General features: G+C 40.2%; 5 protein-coding genes across 9 annotated transcripts in view; 4 read left to right on the forward strand and 1 right to left on the reverse strand.

Annotated features, from left to right (window-relative positions):
- The window catches only part of LOC136349317 (supervillin-like), a 33,835-nt gene extending 32,414 nt beyond the window's left edge, over positions 1-1,421 (forward strand). For all 5 annotated transcript variants that reach the window (XM_066300784.1, XM_066300785.1, XM_066300783.1 and 2 more), the window contains exons 24-26: positions 78-189; positions 250-427; positions 481-1,421. In XM_066300784.1, the coding sequence (XP_066156881.1) occupies positions 78-189; positions 250-427; positions 481-723 (533 nt within the window). In that variant the 3' untranslated portion in view covers positions 724-1,421. The remainder of the gene's footprint in view (positions 1-77; positions 190-249; positions 428-480) is intronic.
- Positions 1,422-2,017: 596 nt separating this feature from the next.
- Pxn (Peroxidasin) lies at positions 2,018-9,027 on the forward strand. The gene is made up of 14 exons (XM_066300786.1): positions 2,018-2,347; positions 3,623-3,838; positions 4,235-4,306; positions 4,364-4,599; positions 4,653-4,961; positions 5,111-5,508; positions 5,560-5,904; positions 5,959-6,388; positions 6,632-6,858; positions 6,924-7,534; positions 7,589-7,828; positions 7,880-8,113; positions 8,164-8,640; positions 8,702-9,027. The coding sequence occupies exons 1-14, from the start codon at positions 2,163-2,165 to the stop codon at positions 8,859-8,861; spliced, it is 4,140 nt and encodes a 1,379-aa protein (XP_066156883.1). The 5' UTR covers positions 2,018-2,162; the 3' UTR covers positions 8,862-9,027.
- On the reverse strand, positions 7,516-10,399 carry LOC136349325 (leukocyte receptor cluster member 1 homolog). The gene is made up of 3 exons (XM_066300799.1): positions 10,282-10,399; positions 9,927-10,026; positions 7,516-9,874 (listed from the first exon to the last, which is right to left on the reverse strand). The coding sequence occupies exons 1-3, from the start codon at positions 10,302-10,304 to the stop codon at positions 9,080-9,082; spliced, it is 918 nt and encodes a 305-aa protein (XP_066156896.1). The 5' UTR covers positions 10,305-10,399; the 3' UTR covers positions 7,516-9,079.
- A 311-nt stretch (positions 10,400-10,710) lies between these two features.
- Positions 10,711-18,915, forward strand: LOC136349319 (active breakpoint cluster region-related protein). The gene is made up of 16 exons (XM_066300787.1): positions 10,711-11,144; positions 11,286-11,515; positions 11,801-12,079; positions 12,138-12,291; positions 12,347-12,439; positions 12,491-12,670; positions 12,720-12,898; positions 12,949-13,219; positions 13,273-13,461; positions 13,514-13,702; positions 13,761-13,956; positions 15,984-16,231; positions 16,291-16,409; positions 16,464-16,603; positions 16,652-16,898; positions 16,949-18,915. Exons 1-16 carry the CDS (start codon positions 10,860-10,862, stop codon positions 17,175-17,177), a joined length of 3,228 nt encoding a protein of 1,075 aa, XP_066156884.1. The 5' UTR covers positions 10,711-10,859; the 3' UTR covers positions 17,178-18,915.
- Positions 18,916-19,334: 419 nt separating this feature from the next.
- Positions 19,335-22,061, forward strand: LOC136349323 (vitellogenic carboxypeptidase-like). The gene is made up of 5 exons (XM_066300797.1): positions 19,335-19,690; positions 20,208-20,359; positions 20,413-20,659; positions 20,713-20,856; positions 21,468-22,061. The coding sequence occupies exons 1-5, from the start codon at positions 19,399-19,401 to the stop codon at positions 21,998-22,000; spliced, it is 1,368 nt and encodes a 455-aa protein (XP_066156894.1). The 5' UTR covers positions 19,335-19,398; the 3' UTR covers positions 22,001-22,061.
- Positions 22,062-23,581: the final 1,520 nt, after the last annotated feature.

A 23,581-nucleotide genomic window follows, 5' to 3' on the forward strand; every position in this document is an offset into this window, starting at 1 on the left:
TATTTATTTTTTACGACACTGTCAACAAAAATGCAAAATAGAAATATTTAATATCTTAACGTTAAAAATGGTTTCAGGTCTAGTCCTTTTCGACAATCATCACGAATTATGGCTATGGCAGGGCTGGTGGCCGGAAAAGGATGAAGAGAGCGAATTGAGCGTCGACCAGACGGGATCTGGAGCTATCAGGTTGCAATTTCCGATCATTTTTCATTTGAAGATAAATATGTTTTGGGTGGGATATATTAGGTGGCAAGCCCAACGCAAAGCGGCAATGCAAACCGCTGTCAATTACTGGCGCAAAGCCCATGGAGAAGACTCTGAAGTGCTGGCTTATTTGGTATGGGCCGGCCTGGAACCGCTAGAATTCAGAAATCTCTTTCCTAGGTGGGAGGTGAGACCAGATGTCCGAGAACTCAATTTACAGGTTTGTATTGCTTGTAGATTTTTTTTAAAGCAAATATTAATGTTTTTGAATAGGACGGTAAAAGGGACAATTCCAAATTAGTGCTTCAAAGAGAACTGGCTTTACTATCTCGGACCACATATCCTTTGGCGGAAATTTTACAACGCCCTCTCCCCGAAGGCGTGGACCCTACTCAACTGGAAATATACCTCTCTGACTTGGATTTCCAGAACCTCTTAAACATGTCCAAAGAGGAATTTGAGAACCTTCCGGCGTGGAAGAAAACATCCCTCAAAAAGGAGAAGGGATTATTTTGATCGATAACATGTGTTAGTAGACATCTGGTTTTTACCCAAAGGCTGATGTCTTTTTAGGTTATCCGAAAACTGCCATTTTACGTAGCGATTTTACCATCTGAATTTTGTACTTATTGACATGTTATGTTTCTGCAATGCAGTGTTGACACACCGTGCCGCAGCGGCAACACGGCCTTAACAATCACTAAACTGTTTGTTGTGATAATTATTTTTTTAATTTAAAATATTTAGATTTTAGAGTTTAAAACTGTGATTAAGAGATAAAATAATATTGTGTTCTTTGAGTTAGTTTTGAGTTTTTTTAGTGAAGATATTTCCTGTTATTATATCCTGCCGCGTGTGTACATATTGAAATAACATTGAAAATGGTGCCTTTAAGATAATGACTGTCTTGCTTCTAGTCTTTTTCTCATCACAAGCACACACGTGACATTGATTGGTGAGACCGGGGCGCGACGCAATGTAAATCAAATAGGTCTAAAATTTCCGGAGACGGAATCTTTCAACAGTTGCGCCCTCTAACGTTTTGTAAGATAACGGCAACCACACCGTGTATATTGCTTTTTCTACTACTAAACATTTAAGATTTTACCACCGTTTTTAATAATAATAATTGTACCCTACTTCGTTGTTATGTATTATTCAGTGTTTTGTACGTTATATCTTTTTCAATTATCTAAATAAAGTATTTTCCATAATTTGCTTTTTTTGCGTAAATGCCCATAAATTTAAATGATTTGATCAATCCTTCGAGTTCAGATAAAGGGTACACTTTTACCCTCAGCCGACAAATAACTTATTGTTCTTGGGTTCCCTCACAAATTTGATCAATACCTGTTGAGGCAGATGGGAGGAACATTCGCCATTATCAAATAATAAACAATTTTTTTTTTAACGGTTACTTTATAAATTTTCCTGAAGTAAATTATAATTCTCATTCCGAAGACATTTAAATTGTTTCATATCATATATAGATATAAACCCATTAATTAACAGTTTTAATTCAAAATGAAATGATATCCGCCATTGTGTCTAGAATTATTTGGCACATGCAGCTTTAATCCATTAATCGAAGCTTCTCATTATAATTCTAACTGGCCTATATGTAATGCATTCACCATTGTTAGAGTAAAAACATTACAATGGACTGCCACTGAGCTTACAAACCAAATTTCCATTTTCCCACAGGCGTTAAAGTAGGCGCACGCCCCTGTCGGCTATAAATACCGCCGAAGCCTTACTCCTTCCTATCTCTTCTCTCAATCCGCGGCGCTTAACTCGATTTCACTTTCCAAGTTCGGGCAGTCTCAGATTGGCCTCAGCCTCAGTGCCGCATATGCAAGTCTAGATCTTAAGCCTTAAGAACCCACACGCGTGCGAAGACAGTACCCGTTTTCGGTAGAAGATTAATATGCAAATTTAGGGTGGGTACCATCACCATGCGAGCGGCTGCGGTGTTCGCCGCACTGTCCCTGTGCTGTATCGCGTCGGGGGTGCGAAGCCATACCAGGAATTACTCCCCTTTGAAGTGCCCCAAGGAGTGTTACTGTTTCAAAAAAACTGTCAGGTGCATGAAATTGGACTTGGAGAAAATCCCCCGAGTGTCCGAAAGGACTGTCACTTTGTAAGTCTTTCGAGGTTTTTGGTGATGTCACGTTTAGTGGTGAAGAATGAGCTAATCTGCTTATTAATAAATTGCTATTATAGACGCTTTTTACCTACTAATCGATTTGGGGTTTACGAAGCGTTACATCCGGCCGGGTATAAAGAGCCGGGCTACGCCTCTGGTTCCTCCATTTGGGGCCTCTAAAAGCAACGCACATTATAACAATTTGTTGGTATGAAAGTCGCGTTAGTTTTATCTTGAAAGTTTAACACTCGGCCCATTCCAGTATCTAAAAATAATGCGTTTACGCAATAACCGTCATGTTTTTAAGAATTGATGTAAGCCATCTTTAACATTTTCACATAAGTACCTCGTCTCGATTAGAGGATTTTTATATTATTTATTCGAGTTCGAACTCAATCACAATGAAAGCCCTAAATCAATTGGCAAATGAAAATAAATTACTTCTGATGATTAACGACATCAATTTGCTCGTCAATGCTGACCTTTGGTTGGGCATCGCATTGAAGCGGGGCCCTTCTTATTGTTTGTTGTTTATTTGTATTTAACGATTATTTAAGAATTATTATTGACCTGTACACAATAGTGACCGGCAAAGTATTCCTTACGACGTGTAAAAAAGCCTGAAAAACTGCCTTTTCTATTTTAAAGTTGAGATAATATTCCGATTATATCAAACGTGATCCTTCTACACCACTGCTTTTTGGAAAACTAACACGCTAAAATTGATAAGCATACCAAGTGTGTTTTATTTTTAAAATTTAGCATAATTTGTTTCCCTTGAAAGATGTTTTGTGTTTAACTCACTTTCAAGCGTTTTAAACGCATACATGTTTAAATGCATAACAATTTGTTCATTCTTATTATAAATTATGTGAATTACTTGTGATATATTTATTAATTTGGTTGCCCATCATATTTCTCAGAGGATTTGGATCTCTTTAAGAAATCACAACGGAATTAATGCTGTTCTCACGACGTACCCATTAAATCAAGCTTTACATCTCGTCTCTGAACAGATAGAAAACCATAAAACTACATTCATCACACATTATCTTCACTAAATTTGACTGCGGACCATAACGAATCCAATCACTAAACAATGGTCCTATTAAGCCTTAAACAGCAGCGCCGCACCTATCGGAACCCAATCACGCGTCCCAAATGTGAAAAGGGCCCGCCCTTGATACCAATTCTATTAGACTAATATTGCGTGACAAATAATCTAATAGGAGCTAACGACGCACGTGATTATTTGAACATATTTTTTAGGGACTTGAGATTCAATAAAATCAAAGACTTTCCCGGAGGCTTCTTCAAGACGAACCAAGCCATGGCTACTCTGCTTCTTAACAACAACTTCCTTACTACACTTAAAAACGATTCGTTCGCGGGCCTGTTCAACATGCTCAATTTGTACCTGTACAAGAACCGGATTTCGAACATCCAGAATGGCACTTTCAGGCACATGAAACGACTCGAGAGGCTGTGAGTATGCTTGTATCCTGTAGTAGTTTCCAAGATCTGACGTACCTCGTGGTGTTTGCTTTGAAGGAATCACGATCAACCGACAAATACACGTAGGTGATAAAAGCTGCAGCTGTCGGGGAAGTGGTGCAATAAACACCGCACATCTGGCGGGAATATGGTTTATTATCGCATTCTGACCACATGAGCCTTCATAAATTCAAACAAATGTTTACATTTCTCGCTAAGTTTAAAAAAAAACTCGCATTTCTGCACGTTTTGCTGATTAAATACACTCGAGGTACCCACATTTCATACCTACTTTGCCCTAGTTTGAGGCAGAAAAATTCCGCCCCCATTTGTTATTATTCGTATACTCCTAATGACCAAGGAAACTCACATGCACCAATCTTGTAGGTACCTCCAGGGCAATGAGCTGCACCAAATCGACGCGCCCACCTTCTCAGACCTTCCTTCCCTGGACCATTTGCAAGTTTACTCTATTGCTGTGCAGTAAACATTTCTCTAACTATTAATCTATTTCAGATACCTCTACAACAATCGCATTAAACAAATTCCCCACGGAGCCTTCCACAACCTTCCCAGGCTGCGTAGACTGCGTCTTGACCACAATGCGCTGGTATGCGACTGTAAAATAGCCTGGCTATCGCGCATGCTCAGCAACAACCATGCTGCTTTGCAGGCCTCTGCCAGTTGCGCCCTCCCCACCGAAATGAACGGCATGAGTATAGTCAATATGGAGCCCTTCCATTTCCATTGCGGTATCACTTTTCAAGCATTTCCTTTTTTTTTTGTTTTAAATAGGGATTTTTAGAACCTCCTAAAATTGTGGAAAACCCTGAAGATGTCCAGATTACAATTGGCGGTACTGCCACCTTTAAGTGTTCAGTGCAGAGTGACGAAGAACCTTCAATAGTGTGGATGAAGGAGGATAGAGAGCTAGTGCCTGATGATAAAAAGTATAAGCTCATGGAAAATGGAACGTTGATGGTGCAGAATACTCAGGAGACTGACGGGGGGTATTATGAGTGTCTGGCTAAGAACCCTGAGGGGGAGGTTCGCTCAAGACCTGCTAGAATGGTGGTCTATCCTTTCTTCCAGAACGAAGACAGGGGCTACTATGGTACTCACACTCAATGGTATTAAATCTGTTTGGTTCTTGAGCGGGATATGAGTTTAATAAGCGTTTCGCTTTTGTACATTCTCAAGACACTATATTACCAAGAACCAAACAATCTCTGAAACAGTAAAATAATAAATAAACCTTATCAGATGCTCTAAGACTGGCCACATCCCCCCGCACTCAATCGGTAATCCCAGGCACTCAAGAAGTGCTACTAGAATGCCGGGCTGTAGGGTACCCAGCCCCCACCATCACATGGTCCCATAACGGAAGACAACTGGCTACATCGGCGAGACATCAGTTCCTTCCTGACGGTTCTCTACGGATACTGAATTTGGAGGGTTCCGATCATGGCACATACAGATGCGAGGCCTCCAACCACAACGAAAGAGTGTATGCCGAGGCTGATGTCCTCATTAAAGTGGCCCCAGTCTTCACTGTGCAGCCCGAGAGTGTGAACATAGTCGTCGGTGCCAGTGCGAAACTTCAATGTGTTGCTTCCGGTACTCCACAACCTGTGATTACATGGTTCAAAGATGATATGGAGGTTAGTTGAAGGTCTTCACATCCAGAAATTTACTGATAAAGCTGGTTTTAGGTTCTTCCTAACGATGAGCGGGTATTCTACAACAGCGACCGCAGCTTATTGGAAGTGAAGAACTCAAAAGAGCTCGATTCAGGCCTCTATATCTGTGAGGCCCGAAACGAGTTGGGTTCTCGTGAGGTCAGTGCCAAAGTTAAGGTGTCACCGTTTGACTCCCGGCCGCCTAAATTAGTGTATAAGCCCTACAATATTGAGGCCTTAGTAGGGAGCACCATAGAGCTGCCTTGCAAAGCTTCTGGAGACCCTAATCCGGGGATCACATGGCAGAAGGATGGGGCTCGCATGCAGCGCACAGGGAGGTTTAAAGTGGGCTTAACTGGGAATTTGTACATCTACAAAGTAACTAATAAACTTTTCTCAAGTGACTGTTATTTACTAAAGTCGTAACTGCAGGTTTCTGCAGAGGATCAGGGCAGATACGAGTGTCTGGCCAACAATGAGTATGGCAGAGTGTCGGCCTCTGGCTATGTAACAGTAAGGACAGATCCGACTCTGCCCACCGGAGGAATCGCCAACACCGGGGATAAATTCATCAAAATTGCCTTTGCCGAAGCTTCCAGGGAAATTGATAAGGCCATAAATAACACCATTGAAAATTTCCTACATAACAAGAATCCAAGTGCTTCAGAGCTGTTTAGAATCATCAGGTACCCAAATGCTCCTGCGCGGGAGCTGGCCAGGGCTGCTGAAGTCTACGAAAGGACATTGGTCAATATAAGAAAGCACATTGACAGAGTTCAGCTCAGCATGAACAACACCAAAGAGTTCAATTACCATGAGATATTATCACCAGAAAAGCTTGATTTAGTGGCTCGTCTGTCAGGTACTGTAAATTATTGTTACATCGCAAACCGTAAGGAAATATTTCTTAAAATATGTATAATGTGGCGTCAATATTGGTTTAAACGCTGCAGTGCCGAATTTTTCATATGATATTACAAAATTTGAGTTTTTGAATTGATTCTCTTCTAGCTTTATTTTTAATTCCCTTACGGTTTGTGAAATCTTATTGATGTGTCTCGAATTTAGGAAACAATTTATTCCAATCACAAAAAGAACATTCCAGGTTGCACCGCCCATAGGAAAACCATAAACTGCACCGACATGTGTTTTCATTCGAAATACCGCAGCATCGACGGGCGGTGTAACAACCTGCAACATCCTACATGGGGCTCCAGTTTGACCGCCTTCCGAAGGACCCTCAAACCTATCTACGAAGACGGCTTCGGGAAACCCATAGGCTGGGACAAAGACCGCCTCTACAATGGATATCGAAAGCCAGCTTCCAGAAAAGTAACCATAACCATAATATAAACCACCTGAATAATTATTTTTTAACCAAAAATAATCTTCTGTAGGTATCTACAAAGTTGATTTCCACCAAAAGCATCACCCCCGACGAAGAGATTACCCACATGGTAATGCAATGGGGCCAATTCCTGGATCATGACTTGGACCATGCATTGCCCAGTGTCAGCTCGGAGAGTTGGGACGGAATTGACTGCAAGAAGTCGTGTGCATACGCTGCGCCTTGCTACCCCATGGACGTCCCTGAAGACGATCCGAGAATCTTAAATAGAAGATGCATAGACTTCGTGCGCACCAGCGCCATATGCGGCTCTGGAATGACCTCTATCTTCTTTGACACCGTTCAGCACAGAGAGCAAATCAATCAACTCACTTCTTATATCGACGGCTCCATGATTTATGGTTATTCTGAGGAATTGGCCAGAGAAATACGGGACTTGGACGCCCCCTTGGGGCGCCTTAAAGAGGGGCCAATATTCTTGGACCACAAACCTTTGCTGCCTTATGCAGGAGGTCAAGGCATGGACTGTAGGAGGAACTTATCGGAGAGTGATGTTAACTGCTTCTTGGCAGGGGATATCAGGGCTAATGAACAGGCAGGATTGACCGCCATGCATACTATATGGATGAGAGAACACAATAGGCTTGCCAAAGAACTAAGGTTTATTCATATACCATCACGTTAAATTTTTGGTCAAATTAGAATGAATTCAAGGATTTTGAATCCTCACTGGGACAGTGACATGCTCTATCATGAGGCTCGTAAAATCGTGGGGGCAGCAATTCAACACATCACCTACACGCAGTGGCTCCAATTTGTCGTGGGCCCTGAGGGCATGCGTGAGCTTGGAGAGTACAAAGAGTACGACCCTCTGCTGAACCCGAGTATTTCCAATGTGTTTGCCACTGCAGCTTTGAGATTTGGACACACCCTGATCAACCCTGTCTTGCAACGGTCAGTATTTTCAACTCCCTTAAATCACATGTTAAACAAAAGCCCTTTTAGCCTCGACTGGAACTTTTCAGAAATTAAAGAAGGGCATCTGCCTCTACACCTCGCTTTCTTTTCGCCTTGGAGGATAGTTGAGGAGGGTGGGATTGACCCTTTATTGAGGGGTATGTATGTAGTCCCGGCAAAGAAGAAATTATCTAGGGAAAACCTCAATACTGATCTTACTGAAAGATTGTTTCAAACCGCCCATGCAGTTGCCCTCGATCTGGCCGCTATGAATATTCATAGGTGATTTGTCATGCCGCAATAAATGACACTAACTAATTCCTCTATCATAGATCAAGAGACCACGCCCTGCCAGGCTATATCGCATTTAGGGATTTCTGTAACATGCCAAAGGTGACAAATTTCGCGGATTTATCTCCGCAAATAACAGACTCAGAAGTGCGAAGAAGACTGGAAGAACTATACGGCCATCCAGCTAATATTGACGTATTCGTTGGGGGGATCTTAGAGGACCCCGTTCAGGGCGGCCGCGTGGGGCCTTTATTCAGGTGTCTTTTATTAGAACAGTTTCGACGGCTGCGAGATGGTGACCGCTTCTGGTATGAAAACCCCTCAGTATTCAAACCTGCGCAACTCGTGCAAATCAAGCAATACTCTTTGGCTCGTGTGTTATGCGACAATGGGGACAATATCACCCGTATTACTGGAGATGTGTTTTTACTGCCTAGCTTGCAGGGAGGACTTCGCAGCTGTGAAGAAATTCCTCATGTTGACCTTAAATTGTGGAGCGAATGTTGTACGGATTGCCGGTAAGTTGAAGCAAATCATTGGAGAGATCTTAAGAGAATGTTAAATTTTGTTTTACTAAAGATACACTGGTCAGCTGAACACTATCAGTCGATTAAACGCTCGTATCAGAAGAAATGTAGATGAGGAGGAGGGTCATCAGGAGTTGAAGACTTTGAAAAACAAAGTGGAGCAGTTGGAGAACAAGTTAGAGGCGGTTTTAAGAAAGTTTGATGAGCTTTGATTTTTGGGATAAAATGCTGGAGAAGTGCCAAAAGTGTTCTGTGTAGCTTATTAGATATTTATTAACAGCTAAAAATTTTTTTGTAACTTAATTGCCATTATTATTGTATTTGACTAACTAAATATTTCTTGTGATCAAGTGGAATTAGAGCTATTTTTGCACAGAATAATTTTTTGTTTTTGTTTCTGAAATAAAAACTTTCTAACAATCTTTTAATGCTAATATTTTGAGTAATTTTGTTTGGCCAATTCTGGGTTAAACTGAGAGTTGTATTTCCTGTTATTTGAGGCAGGTAAATCTTTCTTGCATTCACTAGCAGTACCTTTAATTTTGGCGAGCAACTGCTCAGTTCTCATTTGTTCCTGCCTCTCTCTTTGTAGTCTTTCAACTCTTAGCACCTGTAACTGTTTATTTTTTTCTGCTTGCCTCATCCTTTGATCATAATCATTATCTTCACTTTCAAAGTTTTTTTCACTTTTTTTTTGTTTCTTCTTCTTTTTATATTTATCCTCATTGTCATGTCTCTTTCTTTTTCTACCCTCACTATGATGAACTAAAACACTCTGATACTCTTTATATTTTTCATTGGTTTTGCACTTCTCCCTTGCCTTCTCATGCTGCTCACTAAGTTTCTTGATCAACATCAATGGGTCTTCTCTTTTTTTGCTTTTCAAATTTACCTCTCCTTCCCCATCCCTTACAGGTGCTTCCTCATACCAGCTCTTCTTGCCTAAAGCCTCATTTGTGTCTTGTCCCAAATAAGTCAAATATCCAATCTGTTTTTCATACTTCTCCTTTTCCTCTTTGACTTCTTTATCATGTTCCTTATTGGTTTGCTTCAGCTCTGCCACCCCTTCCTCAAGTTCCTTGAATATATTGACATGTTCTGAGGAGCTCGTTGTAGCTGCAAAGGAGGTGTTGCTTGCAGCATTTGGGTCCAATGACAAAAAGTCTTGAGTTGAGAATTTTGAGCGGGATTTCTGCAGAAGCAATTGCCTCCTTGCCTCACGCTCCTTATGGGGTGAAAGGGATATAGTAAGATTCCATCTTGGCAACTGAACTTACAGCTAGTTGGGTTCGTTCCTTTAGGGCTTGCTCCTCTTCTTTAGCTTTGGCCTCGTCTCTGCGCACTCGAGCGACATTTTCTCGGGTCCGTACATGCCACCTTGAATTTCAACATAGTTACTAGGCAGAAATATGCCTTAATATTCAAATTTTTTTGTCAGGAACTGGGGATTTGTGAATCAATGATTTGCTGGCTTACAGTCTTGTCAATGTATACTGGATGATGTGTTGTAGAAAGAAGTAAGGAAATTATTGTTAGAATTCACTTAACTTAAAAGCAGGTAAATTAATCACATACAAAGTAATCTGTTTAAGTTGGATAGAATAACTGAACTAAAGCAAAAGAGAAACTTACCGTTTCTTTGGCAGAATATTCATTGCTAACGAAAACTACTTTTTTTAATAATAATTATATATAAAATAATTAACAAATAAAATGTAAATGAAAACAGCAATGCACTTTTAATTAATAGGTTAAACGTCAAAAGTGACATATGGCAACATGTCAAATTACTAAACTCTACGTCCTACGTCCACAATTCCAAAGTAATTAGTTCAGATCAGTTAAAACGAAACAAAGAAATATTTTATATATAGAAGAGGTTTACAAAAATATCCTTGAAAATTAAAAGATTTTTCTGTAATTAAATAGCTCTTTAAATATGAAAATACTTTTACTTGATTTTCAAAGCAACAACTTAAATTTCCAGCCAAAATGGACGACATCTGTTATCGAACTATTGAACTAGCATTGCCTTCAACACCTGTCCTGTCAGTGTCAGTGTCACTCAAAATAAAAATTGTTGTCCTGTGTTGTCTGATGAGAACGAAAGCCTTTTGTGTTGTTTCTATCCAAATTGTACTGTAATATGTAGTGATTTCCTTCAAAAACAATTTCTTGTTTTATGAAAGAATGCCCAACATAGCGACAAGATGAGTGTCTTCGGGGATTTCCAACAGGTGTGGCTGCAAAGATTTCCGGATAGCCCGCTTCCAGGTGCCTGGGAAGAGGATGTCAGGGCAAACCTTCACAAACACAAGCAAAAAGTAACTCTCCTGAAGGAGGAACTGGAGAAGGAGCAGTTTTACGTGGAGTATCTGGAAAGGCTGCTATCTGATGTGGAACAGCACAAGCAAAAATTGGCCAAAGAAAAGGCCATAAGTGATGAAACATTGGGTGTTGACTCAGGAATAGGTGGGGAGGATGCCTTATCAAAGGTAAATATTTATATAGCATTTTCGTGGGCGGAAATAGGAGAAACTCAGTTTCGCCTTAAAGAACACTGTGTTTGTTTAATTAATGATTGTGCATAAGTTAATGAGGCATATCAGTCTAACAATGCTTTCTAATCCTCACAGGATTTGCCTGCAGACGCTTCAATTTTGTCCCAAGACTCAACCAATGAATCTTTTTCTGCACATATGTGTGTCAACGAAATTTCCAAGCTCCGAAAACCCTCCATAGAGTCCTGTGATTTTGAAAATGAGTCCAAGTTGGAACATGAGACCTCCTTTGTCACTGTTATTGAAGTGAATGGCCTGAACAAAAAGGAAACTGACTCCCCTGTGATTGCAAAACGTCCACCCAAGTAAGAGCAAACAGCTTCTTAAAGGGTCTAGAAACTACACTTTAAGTATTGAGTTGTTACTTCAATTTTTGTTCATTGTTGGGATTTTTAAATTTGTCAATTGAATCTTTCATAGTTTCTTAAGGTGGATCCTATTAGTGGGGAATAAATACGAACCAGCCAATACAGTTTGTCATATTATGTTTTGAGTAATTTCTCAGAGCACTTTTTTTGTGATAGTGATGCTCTCTAATACATCTTAAAAAAATCTAGAGACAATCTTTACTTTATTCTCACACATTACAGGGTGCCAACACGACCTGACTCTCTTAAAAACCACAACTTTGACACTCAGCGTAGTAACAGTGATTCTGTGTCCTCCAGTTCAGAGATTTTAAACAACTTAGAAGAGCCCTATTATGATATGGTGGCCCCTGAGGAGGACTTGACAAGAAGTGATCATTCCAGTACTGAAAATGTCTTTGGTTCTGCCAGTACTTTACCACTTGATTTGAAAACACAACAATCTGTTGAGCCACAAAGTCCTGGCACGTCCAATTATGTCAATATTGAGTATTTTATTGGGTGAGGGTTTACAGTTTTAGTTGGTGAGAATATTATTGTAAGGAAGTTAATATTGAAGGTCTTCAAAAAAAGGGGATGAAGATCACAGTAGCAGTGAGGACGAACAGGAGGAGGCTCCAGTGTTGAGGAGGCCTACTAATGATGCCAGTTCCTATGCTAGTTCTAGTTCTTTAGAGTCTTCCACCCCTAATACCAGAAGGAAGTTTAGTCATGTAAGTTTTAGGAGTTTTTGAAAGATTTCTGTTGAGAATCACAATGTGGTTGCAGGATGGGGACGCGGATAAGATGTATCGCAGTATTGTGCGCAATATTATAGACAGTGAAACTCATTATGTTGAGTGGCTAAATGTTCTCTTAAAGGTGCGTTTGTTATAATAAATTTAAACTGCATTAACCCACTTTCTTCTTCAGTATATGAAAGGCATTCAGTCAACTATTGGCACCTCACAACCCATAATAAGTGAGACAGAGTTTAGCACGATTTTCTACAAAATACCGGAGCTGCATCGTTTGCATTCGAATTTCCTGGAGGAACTTAAAAAGCATTCTTTGAAGTGGGACACTCGAATCGGAGACACCTTTAAATTAATGGTATTTGACATAAAAATGGGAGATATTTTCAATTATGCGGTTTTCCTAGGCTACAAATCTGACTCTTTATGGAGCGTTTTTGAGTAACTACGGCTTGGCTTTAGACATGGTCCGAAAATGCAGTGCTAATAACTCGCAATTTGGCCAAATTGCTAAAAATATTATTTGCAAGCCTTTGTCTGAGCAGGGTATTAGTTTGGAGGAGCTTTTGCATAAACCAGTGGCGAGGTATAATACGGTTTTATGGTTAATTTTCTGGGGTGACAGTGGGATTTTAGGGTGCAACAAAATGCTTTGGTGTTGCACGACTTGCTAAGGCACGTCAATCAGAGCAACCCCGACTTTCACAGCCTGTCGGAGGCTTTGAAACTTACTCAGAACTTTTTGGATCAGTTCAACATGATACAGACAAAGTCCATGTTTCCGTCGACTGATAGGGCTCAAAGGCGTTTGGTCAAGAACTCTTTTATCGTCGAATATGTTGATAATCATCGGAAATTGAGACATCTTTTTTTATTTAATGATGTAATCGCGTGCGCCAAATACAAGGTACTGAGATTGAGACCAATTCTTATGGATGTGAAAAAATATAAAAATTGCAGTCTTCGGGCCGTAATGAAAAATATACTTTCGAACTGAAATGGTTCATTCCTGTGGAGGACGTTGTTATTCTGGAAGAGCGTACCGCGAATTTACACGAAATCTCCCAATCGAATATTGTGTCACTTAAGTCGCAAGCAAGCAATATGAGGGACCAATTGAGGCAGGAAGAGAAGCTAAATGAAGAGAAGGTATTGGTGCTCAAGATTTCTTCAAAGAAAGCTTTTAAACTGCGATTTGCAGCACCGACAAAAGTCGAGCAGCTCGGATAAATTCCGGAAAAGACTGATCGAGCTGGAGAGCCAGCTGGTACTGGTGTCGCCCAATTTAGTGTTCAGAATCAAGCATCGCAATGCTGGACGCACGTACACGTTTTTTTTATCCAGCGATTTCGAATGCACTCAATGGATTGAGGCGATTAACACGCTGCAGGTACTTCGTCAAGCACCATCATGTAGGGGTGAAACAACAAAAAATAATTTTATTTCAGACTACAGAAGGTAAACACCCTAATCAAGTGGCGCACTTTAGCATGTTTGAGCTGCAGACGTGGATCACCGCGTGTAGACAATATTTGAAGACTAATATGGGGTCTTATTTGCTTCGAAGTGGGAAGGACGAGAGTCTGTTGGTGGGTGATTTGCATTTGTACGTTTATGACTTGAGCGGATTGGAGTTTTCATGTGGTGAGTACATGGGAAAGTCTGAATTTAGTCAAAACAAATTTATGTTTGTTTGTTTTGAGTTTATTAAAAGTATTAAATTTTGAAATTTCTAAGGCATTCGGTATTAGCTTCATTATCTACAAAATAATAACATACTGAAAAGATGTAAGAGATAAAAACGTTTCTAAATTGTATACAGGGTTCTTATATTGATAAATAAATGGCCATTGTAGTACTACAAAGGAAATTTGATATGATTAAAGGGGGCAACACATAAGTTTCTATAATTAAATTTTATAAACTTATGCTTCAATATATTACTTTGCCCTAGGCAGCTCAAGTTATCAATGTTTCCTAGTAAATTAACATCAAAATAAACTGGTGATGAGAAGGGGTTTGAAGAAATTTTCTCAGAAAGACATCACTTACCAAGAGATAACCTCTCCACAACTTACTTAGCTTTCAGTGAAACAAATCATCTTTATGCCCCATTAAACTGTCCCTAATAACACAGTAAACTTTATTGTATAAGTTATAACAGATATACGCTCTTTGAAAGAGGATTTTTCATGAAAAGTCACGACTTTTCAAAGCATTTCTCGAAAAGCACAACTCACTTTGGCTTGATAGATGAACTGATGCCAGCAAGGCAGCGCGCATCATCTCAACTAACATTTTTCGCGCTACCTGCGATGGTTTTTTTGTCGAAAATGGCAACGATTAGTTTCTATGATTAAATTTCACAGAAACATTCTTAGACTTCTAAATTTGTCCTCCGCGATTTCCTACTAAATTGCTACGAAAATCAACTAGTTGCGAAATATGTTGAAGGAATCTTCAAAAGTAAGATACACATGCAATCACTTACCGAGTGATAACCTCTCCAAAGCCTTCTCACTTTTTAATAAGAAAAAAACATCTTTACAATTCATTGAACAGTGCCTGGTTACGCAGTGAACACTCTCAAACACTTTACAAACGATTTCCGCCTTTCGGAAGGGGATTTTTCACGAAAAATTACCGACACTCAAAAGAGTTTCACAGAAGCATCGCGCCGTTTCCCAACTAAACCAAAATGGCGCCAGCAGCACTGCCATCTGCGAGCTTTTTTTGCTAAATGACATAGTATATGTTTCCGTTGTTATGTTCGATTCAAATATGCTTAAATTTATGATCTTGCCTCAAATAACCAATAATTTCTAGTGTATTAGTATCAAATAGACCTGCAGTCAGATACTTTTGAAGACATTTTTTCCAATAACGACAGAGACAGGCAGTCTCTTACCAAGCGATAATCTTCTAAAGCCTACTCGGTTTTTAATGGAAAACTTATTTTTAAACCTTAGTGAACTATCACTAGTTATCCTCTAGACACTCTCGCACACGTTATACGCGAATTTCTTATTTCGAAGGGAATTTTTAACGAAAAATTTTGAGAATTCGAACCGACTTGGTGAGCAGTAGCGCGCTCTTAGGCTACCAAGCTGAACTGGAGTCGCCACCAGGAACCAATCGCAGCAGTGGTTCGGTTGCCATATTCAATTTTTTCCCAGCCGCCTCGGGTGTTTATTCGGCTATGTCATCGCCACAGCGGTCGTATCATTAATTTTTTTGGTGTTATTTTTCCGATAATTTTCATGCAATTTCCACGACTTCAATCCTTAATTTTTGATATTTTGAGGTCCCTGTAGAGGTCATAGTCACTTTCATCTCATACAGTCAGTTTATTTGGGAATTAGGGGTAATTTAAGCGTCAAGGACTTTGAAAATTTGTTCCATATACGTGTATTGTTGGTTGCGTGTACGGTTAAAAATACAATATAATTATTTAGAGTTTTTCAGAGCAAATTCTTACCTTTACTGGGAGTTTTCTGAATCGATGGGACCACAAAACATCCTCTTCACTATATTTAACCTCTTCGTTCCCAAATCTGTTTGAAACGACATAAAACTGCCCTTTTTGCGTTAGTTCAAGTTTGTGTTTCTAGCGTTAGTTCCATGCGACTCATTTTCCATACCATCTTAACAACTTTCATATTCTTCATCAGATATGTATGTCTGCGTGGAAGTGGACTTCTACGGGCATTTTTTCCAAAAAGCCAAAACTAAAACGGCGAAAAACACGCAAAACCCGCACTGGAATGAAAACTTCGTGATTGATTTGGAAGGCTGCGAGAATTTACGCATTTTGGTGTACCGAGAAGGGACTCCGCAAGATGCGCTCTTTGGCAAGCATACCATTAAATTAAGCCGCAAGTGGCTTAATGAGCAGCAAATCGTCGATAGACAATATACTGTATGATTATTTCATGTCTAAAGTTTTTATTTATTTGAAGTGGTAATGCTATCTAATAGATTGGTGGTTGCAGCTTGAGAATGGGACTGCGCTACGTGCCCTGCGAGGTCAGTCTCCGTAGAGTGCCCGCAGGCAAAGTGGGGCCTCTGTTTGGAGAGAAAATCCAAGTGGTTTGCAAGTAAGTTGAGGGTCTTTATTCCTCAAGCTGTTGAGTTTAAATTTCTGGTTTTAGGAGACAGAAACGAAACATTCCATTTATCATTACCGCATGCATCCGCGAAGTTGAACGCAGGGGCATGTACGAGGTTGGCGTTTACAGAGTGTCCGGCTCGCAGACTGACATTACAAAACTGAAAAAATCCTTCGAAACTAGTAAGTATTAAACTTATACTATTTCCTTAAATTACGGCAAATTTACAGACTCTTACGAGGCAGAGCAGTTACTCAAAGAAGTCGACGTTCATTCCGTGACTGGTATATTGAAGCTGTATTTGCGAGAGTTGCCTGAGGCTCTATTCACAGATCACCTGTATCCGCAGCTGCTTGAAGCATTCAATCAGAGCAACGGTAACCTCAAGAGGCGTACAGAGTTGCTCAAAGAGTGCTTTGATAAGTTACCTGTGCCCAATAAAGAAAGCATTAAATACATTTTAGAACATCTGATGAGGTAAGTTTACTTTCAATAGAGGAAGAGGAATTCAAGTTTTTTGGGAATAGGGTGCATGCGTATGAGGATGACAACAAAATGTCCCTGCATAACCTGGCAACGGTGTTTGGGCCCACGTTGCTGCGTCCAGCCACGTCGAGGGTGGACAACACCAAAAAAGATGGCCAGAAATCGCGGGAGAGTTTGGCCACCGGCACAGTGGATGTGATGGCGCAGGCGGGTATTTTGTACTGCTACCTACAGGACCTGAACGGGTCTCAAAAGATCGGCAGGAGGTAGTTAATTGGGGAACTTTTCCCCCCGGCGGCGGGGCTTTAGCTGTTGTGAGATTGGTTTCAACATAATGTGCACATACAGGGTTCATTGACGACAGTTTGACTGATTTACGTACTAATTAATGCGCCTTTCCAAATTTCCACACTGCCTGGAGGTTCGCGTATTGCAGGTGACCAGTGGTCAATTATTGTTGGGGGTTGGTGTTTCGTTATACAGGATGGTCGTGTTTAATACCCAGGCGACAATTGTGTTTAAATTAGTGATGGAAGAATTAGTATTATAGACTACAGCCTAAGAAGGGGGAAAGCAGGTCTGCTATTTAACATATGGTGTCTCCTACAGCTTCAAATACATTCCGACGTTTTGAACTCTACTACAGCTATGAATTAGAGCTAAATGTTTAATGTCGTTAGGAAGGTTTTTAAGATATGCTGTTTAGTCTGCAGGCTCAAATGAAGTTGCTTTTCCTGCCTGTATTTTGAAAAATTTCACATTTCACATTCTGTTGGATTTTCTGTGATTTCCAGATAATTTTCCTCAAATACGTCATAGTCACGTATGTTTCAAACCTCCTACAGACTCACCCAAATAATCTTCTGTTTACAGTGTTCGCTACAATCCTGACAAGATGCTAGTTTTTTACGTGCTCGCAAAAATAATCCGCTGTCGCGAATTTTCTGTAGAAATTCATGTTCGCCACGTGTCAAGAATTCCCATTCCATTTTTTAAAAGAAACTGCTTTGTAGCTCTAGATCTGAAAAAATAGCATTTCAAGGCTGCATGTCAGGATTATTTCATCCTGGTTGTAGCAGAAATGTTGATTTCATTTAATTGTAGATGGGTTACAACAAGCCTTTTAAAACTAAAAGCCGCTGTAGCAACTTTGCCTTTTTCCAGCAAAATACCCCTACTGTTCATGGGTGTAGGCTTTCCTAATTATTCAAAAAACTTTGACTTGACTGTATATCGGCCAATACTTCAACAATTATGTTGGCGAATCTTTAACTCTTACGTAATTTTCTTTGGGAGAATTGAGTTTAAAATAAGAAGGATCTAAATACGTTTAAACACCCTAAAATAGAGTGTAAAAGAGTAACCATATTTTGGGATATATAGACATTAGCATGTTAAAGACAGCAGCAGGTGTGCAGAAAATATGCATGAATCGCCACTGGATTAGAAGCTGTAGTCGCTACAAAAACAATACATTATTGTATATGAGATTTTTGTTGCCCACCCGCGGCCGCCCTGCCTGACACATACCTCCCCCAAATTGCATAGCAACCAAAATATATATCTTTTCGAAAGAGGCTTTACAATTTTACACGTATTTACATAATGCATTTTGTAGTTGTTTTAGGTAGTTTGATCGCTTTGCAATCGTGTAATGTTCAATTCTGGTCATGTATGGATGATTTGTATATATAACTTTTTAGATACCCCTTTATACCGACCATAGTTTTTAGACACATACAGGGTGGGCACGAAGAACCGCTCTGTATATATACAATACTATCCTAATATACAACATATTTGTGATTGTACCTTTACCTTATAGTGATTATTTATGTATGCGTAGGCCGAAACCCTTCCATTATAGTCTTAAGTGTGTTTAAATTCGCCCTTTTTTCTTCTCGTCTAGTCTGAATCCATGCGCGTCTATACAAACGCAGACTTGTACGTTTTTAGGTAGATTGCGCAGTATTTTGTATTATAATATATTCTTATCAATGATTTTTAACTGCGTTTTTGTTTCTTAACAATTCCTCAAGTGTTGCATAAATAAACAACTGAAATTAATTTATTCAAAGCTATTACTGACATTCAAACAACCCCACACATCCCCGCCCCTTATTTGATAGGGCAATATTAATTCAGGTGACCAATTGTGGTTTAAGCCAAGATTTATAGCTCTCATAACCCAGAGAGCGCGTGAGTAAATAATATTCTGTTATTTAATTTCTATTATTTAACTAGAACAAATTTCAAAAAAACCTCTCATTTCTTTCTCTCTCTTTCTAGACTTCAAAGACGTAAACTTATCGATGTCAATAGCGTATGGTTATTACCCCTATCGTTAGAGAACAAGTATTTGGAACAATGCACTTTTCAAGTACCAATTCTATAAGATAACAACAAGCTTAAAAGCAGTCACTTCACTGTTTTGCACTTTAATTTGGTTAACACATACGTCGAGAAAGTACCCTATACTCAACAAAAGACCATGAGGCTGTCTGTTCTCTTAGCAGCCACCTTTCTGGCTACTCAGGCCGATGCCAACGTCTTCAGAAGCCTGTACAAAGACACTGGAAGATTTCTGAGTAGTTCTGTAGGAGATGACGTGGGGGAACCCTTGATTCTTACTCCTTATCTTGAGGAGGGCAAAATTGAGGAAGCGCAAAAGGCGGCCAAGGTGGAACATTCCAGTTTCGGGAACATTGAGAGTTATGCTGGGTATTTCACAGTAGATGCCGCGTATGGCTCTAATATTTGGTTCTGGTTCTTCCCCTCAGCTGGTGAGTAATGTAATATATTCAGCTCCTGAAGGGAAATTTTAAAATTAGCGCTACAGCTGAAGGAAAATATTTGTAGTATTGAATTACCTGGATCGATTATTAGGGATTATTTTTATACATCACATCTACGACTAAGGAAATTTTGCACACATTTTCCGATAGGAAGTTGAATATCTAGAGATAATGAATTCACCTGAAGTGGACAGCTACAGCCAACAATATAAACCTTTTAAATTTAACGGATTTGAAGAGGCATGTACACAATCTATCGGAATTTAACCGCCGATAGCCCGAATTGTTAATTTTGATATTTTGGTAAAAAGTAGAAGCAAGTTCATGCAATTCACATCAAACTTGAATCTTTAGTGGGAACGGTGAGGCCAATAGTACTCCAAGGGGTTACAGCCTCGCAACTTCACTATCATTTGAGACAATCCCATCGAGTGACACCTTAGTTTCTGCTCATTATCACTCATAAATCCAATAAATCCCTTAAGTTTTACCTTCGGCTTTTTAGATAATATTACTGAGGACCCGGTGGTTCTGTGGCTCAATGGAGGTCCTGGTGCCTCCAGCCTTAATGGTCTCTTCATCGAAAACGGTCCTTTTATCGTCAATGAAAATGGTTCTGTGAGCTTTAGGGAATATTCTTGGCACTTGAATCATTCAGTAAGTTTTGATATAGATTCTTCGAGTTCAGCAAGATAATTCGGGTTTTTAAGGTGATTTTCATCGACCAACCTGTAGGAACTGGTTTCAGTTTCACCACCGATGGTCTAGCTAAAAATGAGACGAAAGTGGGAGATGACATGTACTCTGCTTTAACACAATTCTTCCAGCTGTTCCCAAATCTGCAAAATAACTCCTTTTACATTAGTGGGGAGTCTTATGCTGGAAAGTATCTTCCTGCAATTGGGTACACGATTTTGAAGAAGAATCCTGTGGCTGAGGTTAAGCTGAATCTTCAGGGTAAGCTTAGAGTTTAGAAATCAGTTTAGGCGATGACTATCTTAATATAACAGGAATTCTTATTGGGGATGGTTGGACTGATCCAGAACATCAAGTAGATTATGGCCCGTTTTTGTACAATACTGGATTGATTAGTGCTGCGGTCAAAGTCCAGATTGATGAACAAAAGGATTTAGCTGTTGCAGCTATTCAGGATGGTAAGTGAAGATTTTTGTTGTTCAGGATAGAGGTTGTAGCTTCTGACAGGCGATTTTGAGACTAAAAACATGTATTCTGGCGAATAAATGGATTTGATTCGTCACAACATTTTGGCCATCGTTTACAACTACTTTGAGAACTATAATAACCCAGATTGGGTAGATTTACTGTGCACTGAAGAAATGAGGGTGGCGCATATGGGAGATATCGAGTTTGATGATAAGGGAATGGATGGTGCCCTGAGAAAGGATTCCCTCAAATCATTTCCCCGTAGTTGGAGGAGTTTGCAGAGAACCACAGAATGATTATTTATACTGGATAAATGGACATTATCTGCGGTTATCTCATGGTTTTAGACTTCATTAAAACCTACACTTTAATAAAGACAAGCATAACGAGGAATCTCCAAGGGAGGCTTGGATGGCAGATCGGGAATTGGCAGGATTTATCAAGACTAGAGGAAATTTGATTCAGGAATGCTAGTCATACGGTGCCTAGAGATCAGCCTAAACTGGGATATTATGTCATATACAGCCTTTCACCTTATAACTATACGCCTCATAAAGATGTATAGTTTTATTTTTGTATTTTCACCTTTTTTCTTCTGCAGCTCAATGGAGCGAGGCGCAGAAGCACATCAACACCATCTACTCTCTCACTGATGAGGTATCCGAGACCAACATCTACAACTACATTGAAGACTATGATGACTCGGCTGAATGGGCCGAATTGCTGACTACTACAGAATATCGAGCAGCTATCCATGTTGGTTCCACGTTGTATGGGGATAAGGGGGCTGGGGAAGCCCTTGAGGAGGACGTACCCAAGTCTGTCGTCCCATGGGTTGAAGAATTGTTAGAAAACTACCCAGTACTAGTTTTTACGGGACAATTAGACATCATCTGCGGCTACCCCATGGTACTCGACTATCTAAAGACTTTGAATTTTACTGGTGCGGACGAGTTCTCCAAGTCCACCAGGAAGATTTGGCACGTGGACGATGAAGCTGCCGGCTATGTGAGGACAGGGGGCAACTTGGTGGAGTTGATGGTCCGAAACGCTGGTCATATGGTGCCCAGGGACCAGCCTAAATGGGGCTATGACCTAGTCTATAGGTTCACCAGAGGGAAGCCATTTGCCTAAAATGTAATGTAGTAGAATTAATTACTTTTTCGATTAATAAAACTTGTGCTGCAACCTACAACTGCCGTATTAGTAAATGGCTGATTGGATTGTTCTGTATTGGACAGAAAAATATGTATTAAAACCCTTTATTAATAGACGGAAATTACTCTTTTCCGATTTGTTCCCGTTTCCGCAGACGAACCTCAATTTGCGTTTAAGGGAATTTTAAAAATACAGGCACTGAATTTCCAACAGCTGGGTGTCGCACGTGGCTTTCTCCCCTTTAAATTTACACAATTTGATAGTCACAACAATGCAGTTTTGTAAAATCAATCATTAATGCGAAACATTTGCGGAGGTGGATCGCTACCGTTGGGGCGAAATATTTTGACACATGTTATACCCACAAATTAAATTCCCCTTTGATTTATTGCGAACCTGGGGTGGTTGGTGCCGCTCTGGAAATTCAATACTCGTAAGCTTCAAGATGGTTTTGAGGGCCCTGGAACGAGGCGAAAACCTGATTTCTCATAGCGGGGATCGAGGGGCGACTCGATGAAAGTCCTATATGCGGTATACTTTCGCATTCCGCGTATTTCTAATTTTATGCATGTTCGACATATTTTAAAAGACCGACACAAACGGTTATGCTGGCGCCGCTGCGTCTAAAAATCGATCGACTCTTGGTAAAATAAAACATGAAAACTTGGCATATCTTACAAAACCATCACTTTACACATCCATTACAGCAGCAAGAGCGTATTTTCAAGGCTTCCAGCACTCGACAAGCCGAAAGAAGTGTAGAAACGATCCTCACTTATCCTCTTCCATCTAGATCCATGAAAATTTGACATAGTCTTGCTGGACGGTAGCACAAGTAGGCAGCAATAATTCTATGACCAGTAAAACTTCTTTAATCCCCGAACTTAACTATGGAAAGGACCAAACACTTTGGTCTGCATTCACTTATTCGGTATCTGCCGCATCACGCGGGGGTGGACGAGTAAGGATGTGGTTTTACATAGGTGGTAGACGCCGGGTTCCGTGATATAACCGAATACCTGGATGGTGCGAGATTCACATAGTCCTGCTTTGTGATAGTGTAGACGCTTGCAGAATCGCCGAGGTGCAACTCTATAACTCACATTTTAAGAATGCGACTTGATAATTATGCCTTACACCTAGGAGAGCGCTTATGATGTCACGCCTACACGGCCCTCCTTCATGGTGAGGTTTGCACCGCGCTGAAACTGAACAAAAATTACGTTTTACATTGTGTCTTCAACAGCTGGATGTTTGTTGGTACTGCCGAGAACAAGGATATGAGTACCCAAAAGAACTTTTCGTTGCTGGCATAGTGCCCACTCCCGCCACGTCTGTGGTGGTGTTGTGTGCGTTGGAGATGCGGGCATTTTTGGTGTGCATCAGTCCTGAAGAAGTGCAACTAAGGACTGAACGCGCGAATTTAGTCTGAAGTGGATATTAATGGAGAGGATACCGGGTAAGGGCAATGAATTTATCTCAGAAAGGCGTGAAGAGTTTGATAGGTTTCAGGGAAAGATTTGAGACAGGTTAATGGAAAAGTTGCGAGGCATTCTT

The sequence above is a fragment of the Euwallacea fornicatus genome, chromosome 37 (assembly GCF_040115645.1).
Source record: "Euwallacea fornicatus isolate EFF26 chromosome 37, ASM4011564v1, whole genome shotgun sequence".
In the NCBI taxonomy this organism is placed as follows: Eukaryota; Metazoa; Arthropoda; class Insecta; order Coleoptera; family Curculionidae; genus Euwallacea; species Euwallacea fornicatus.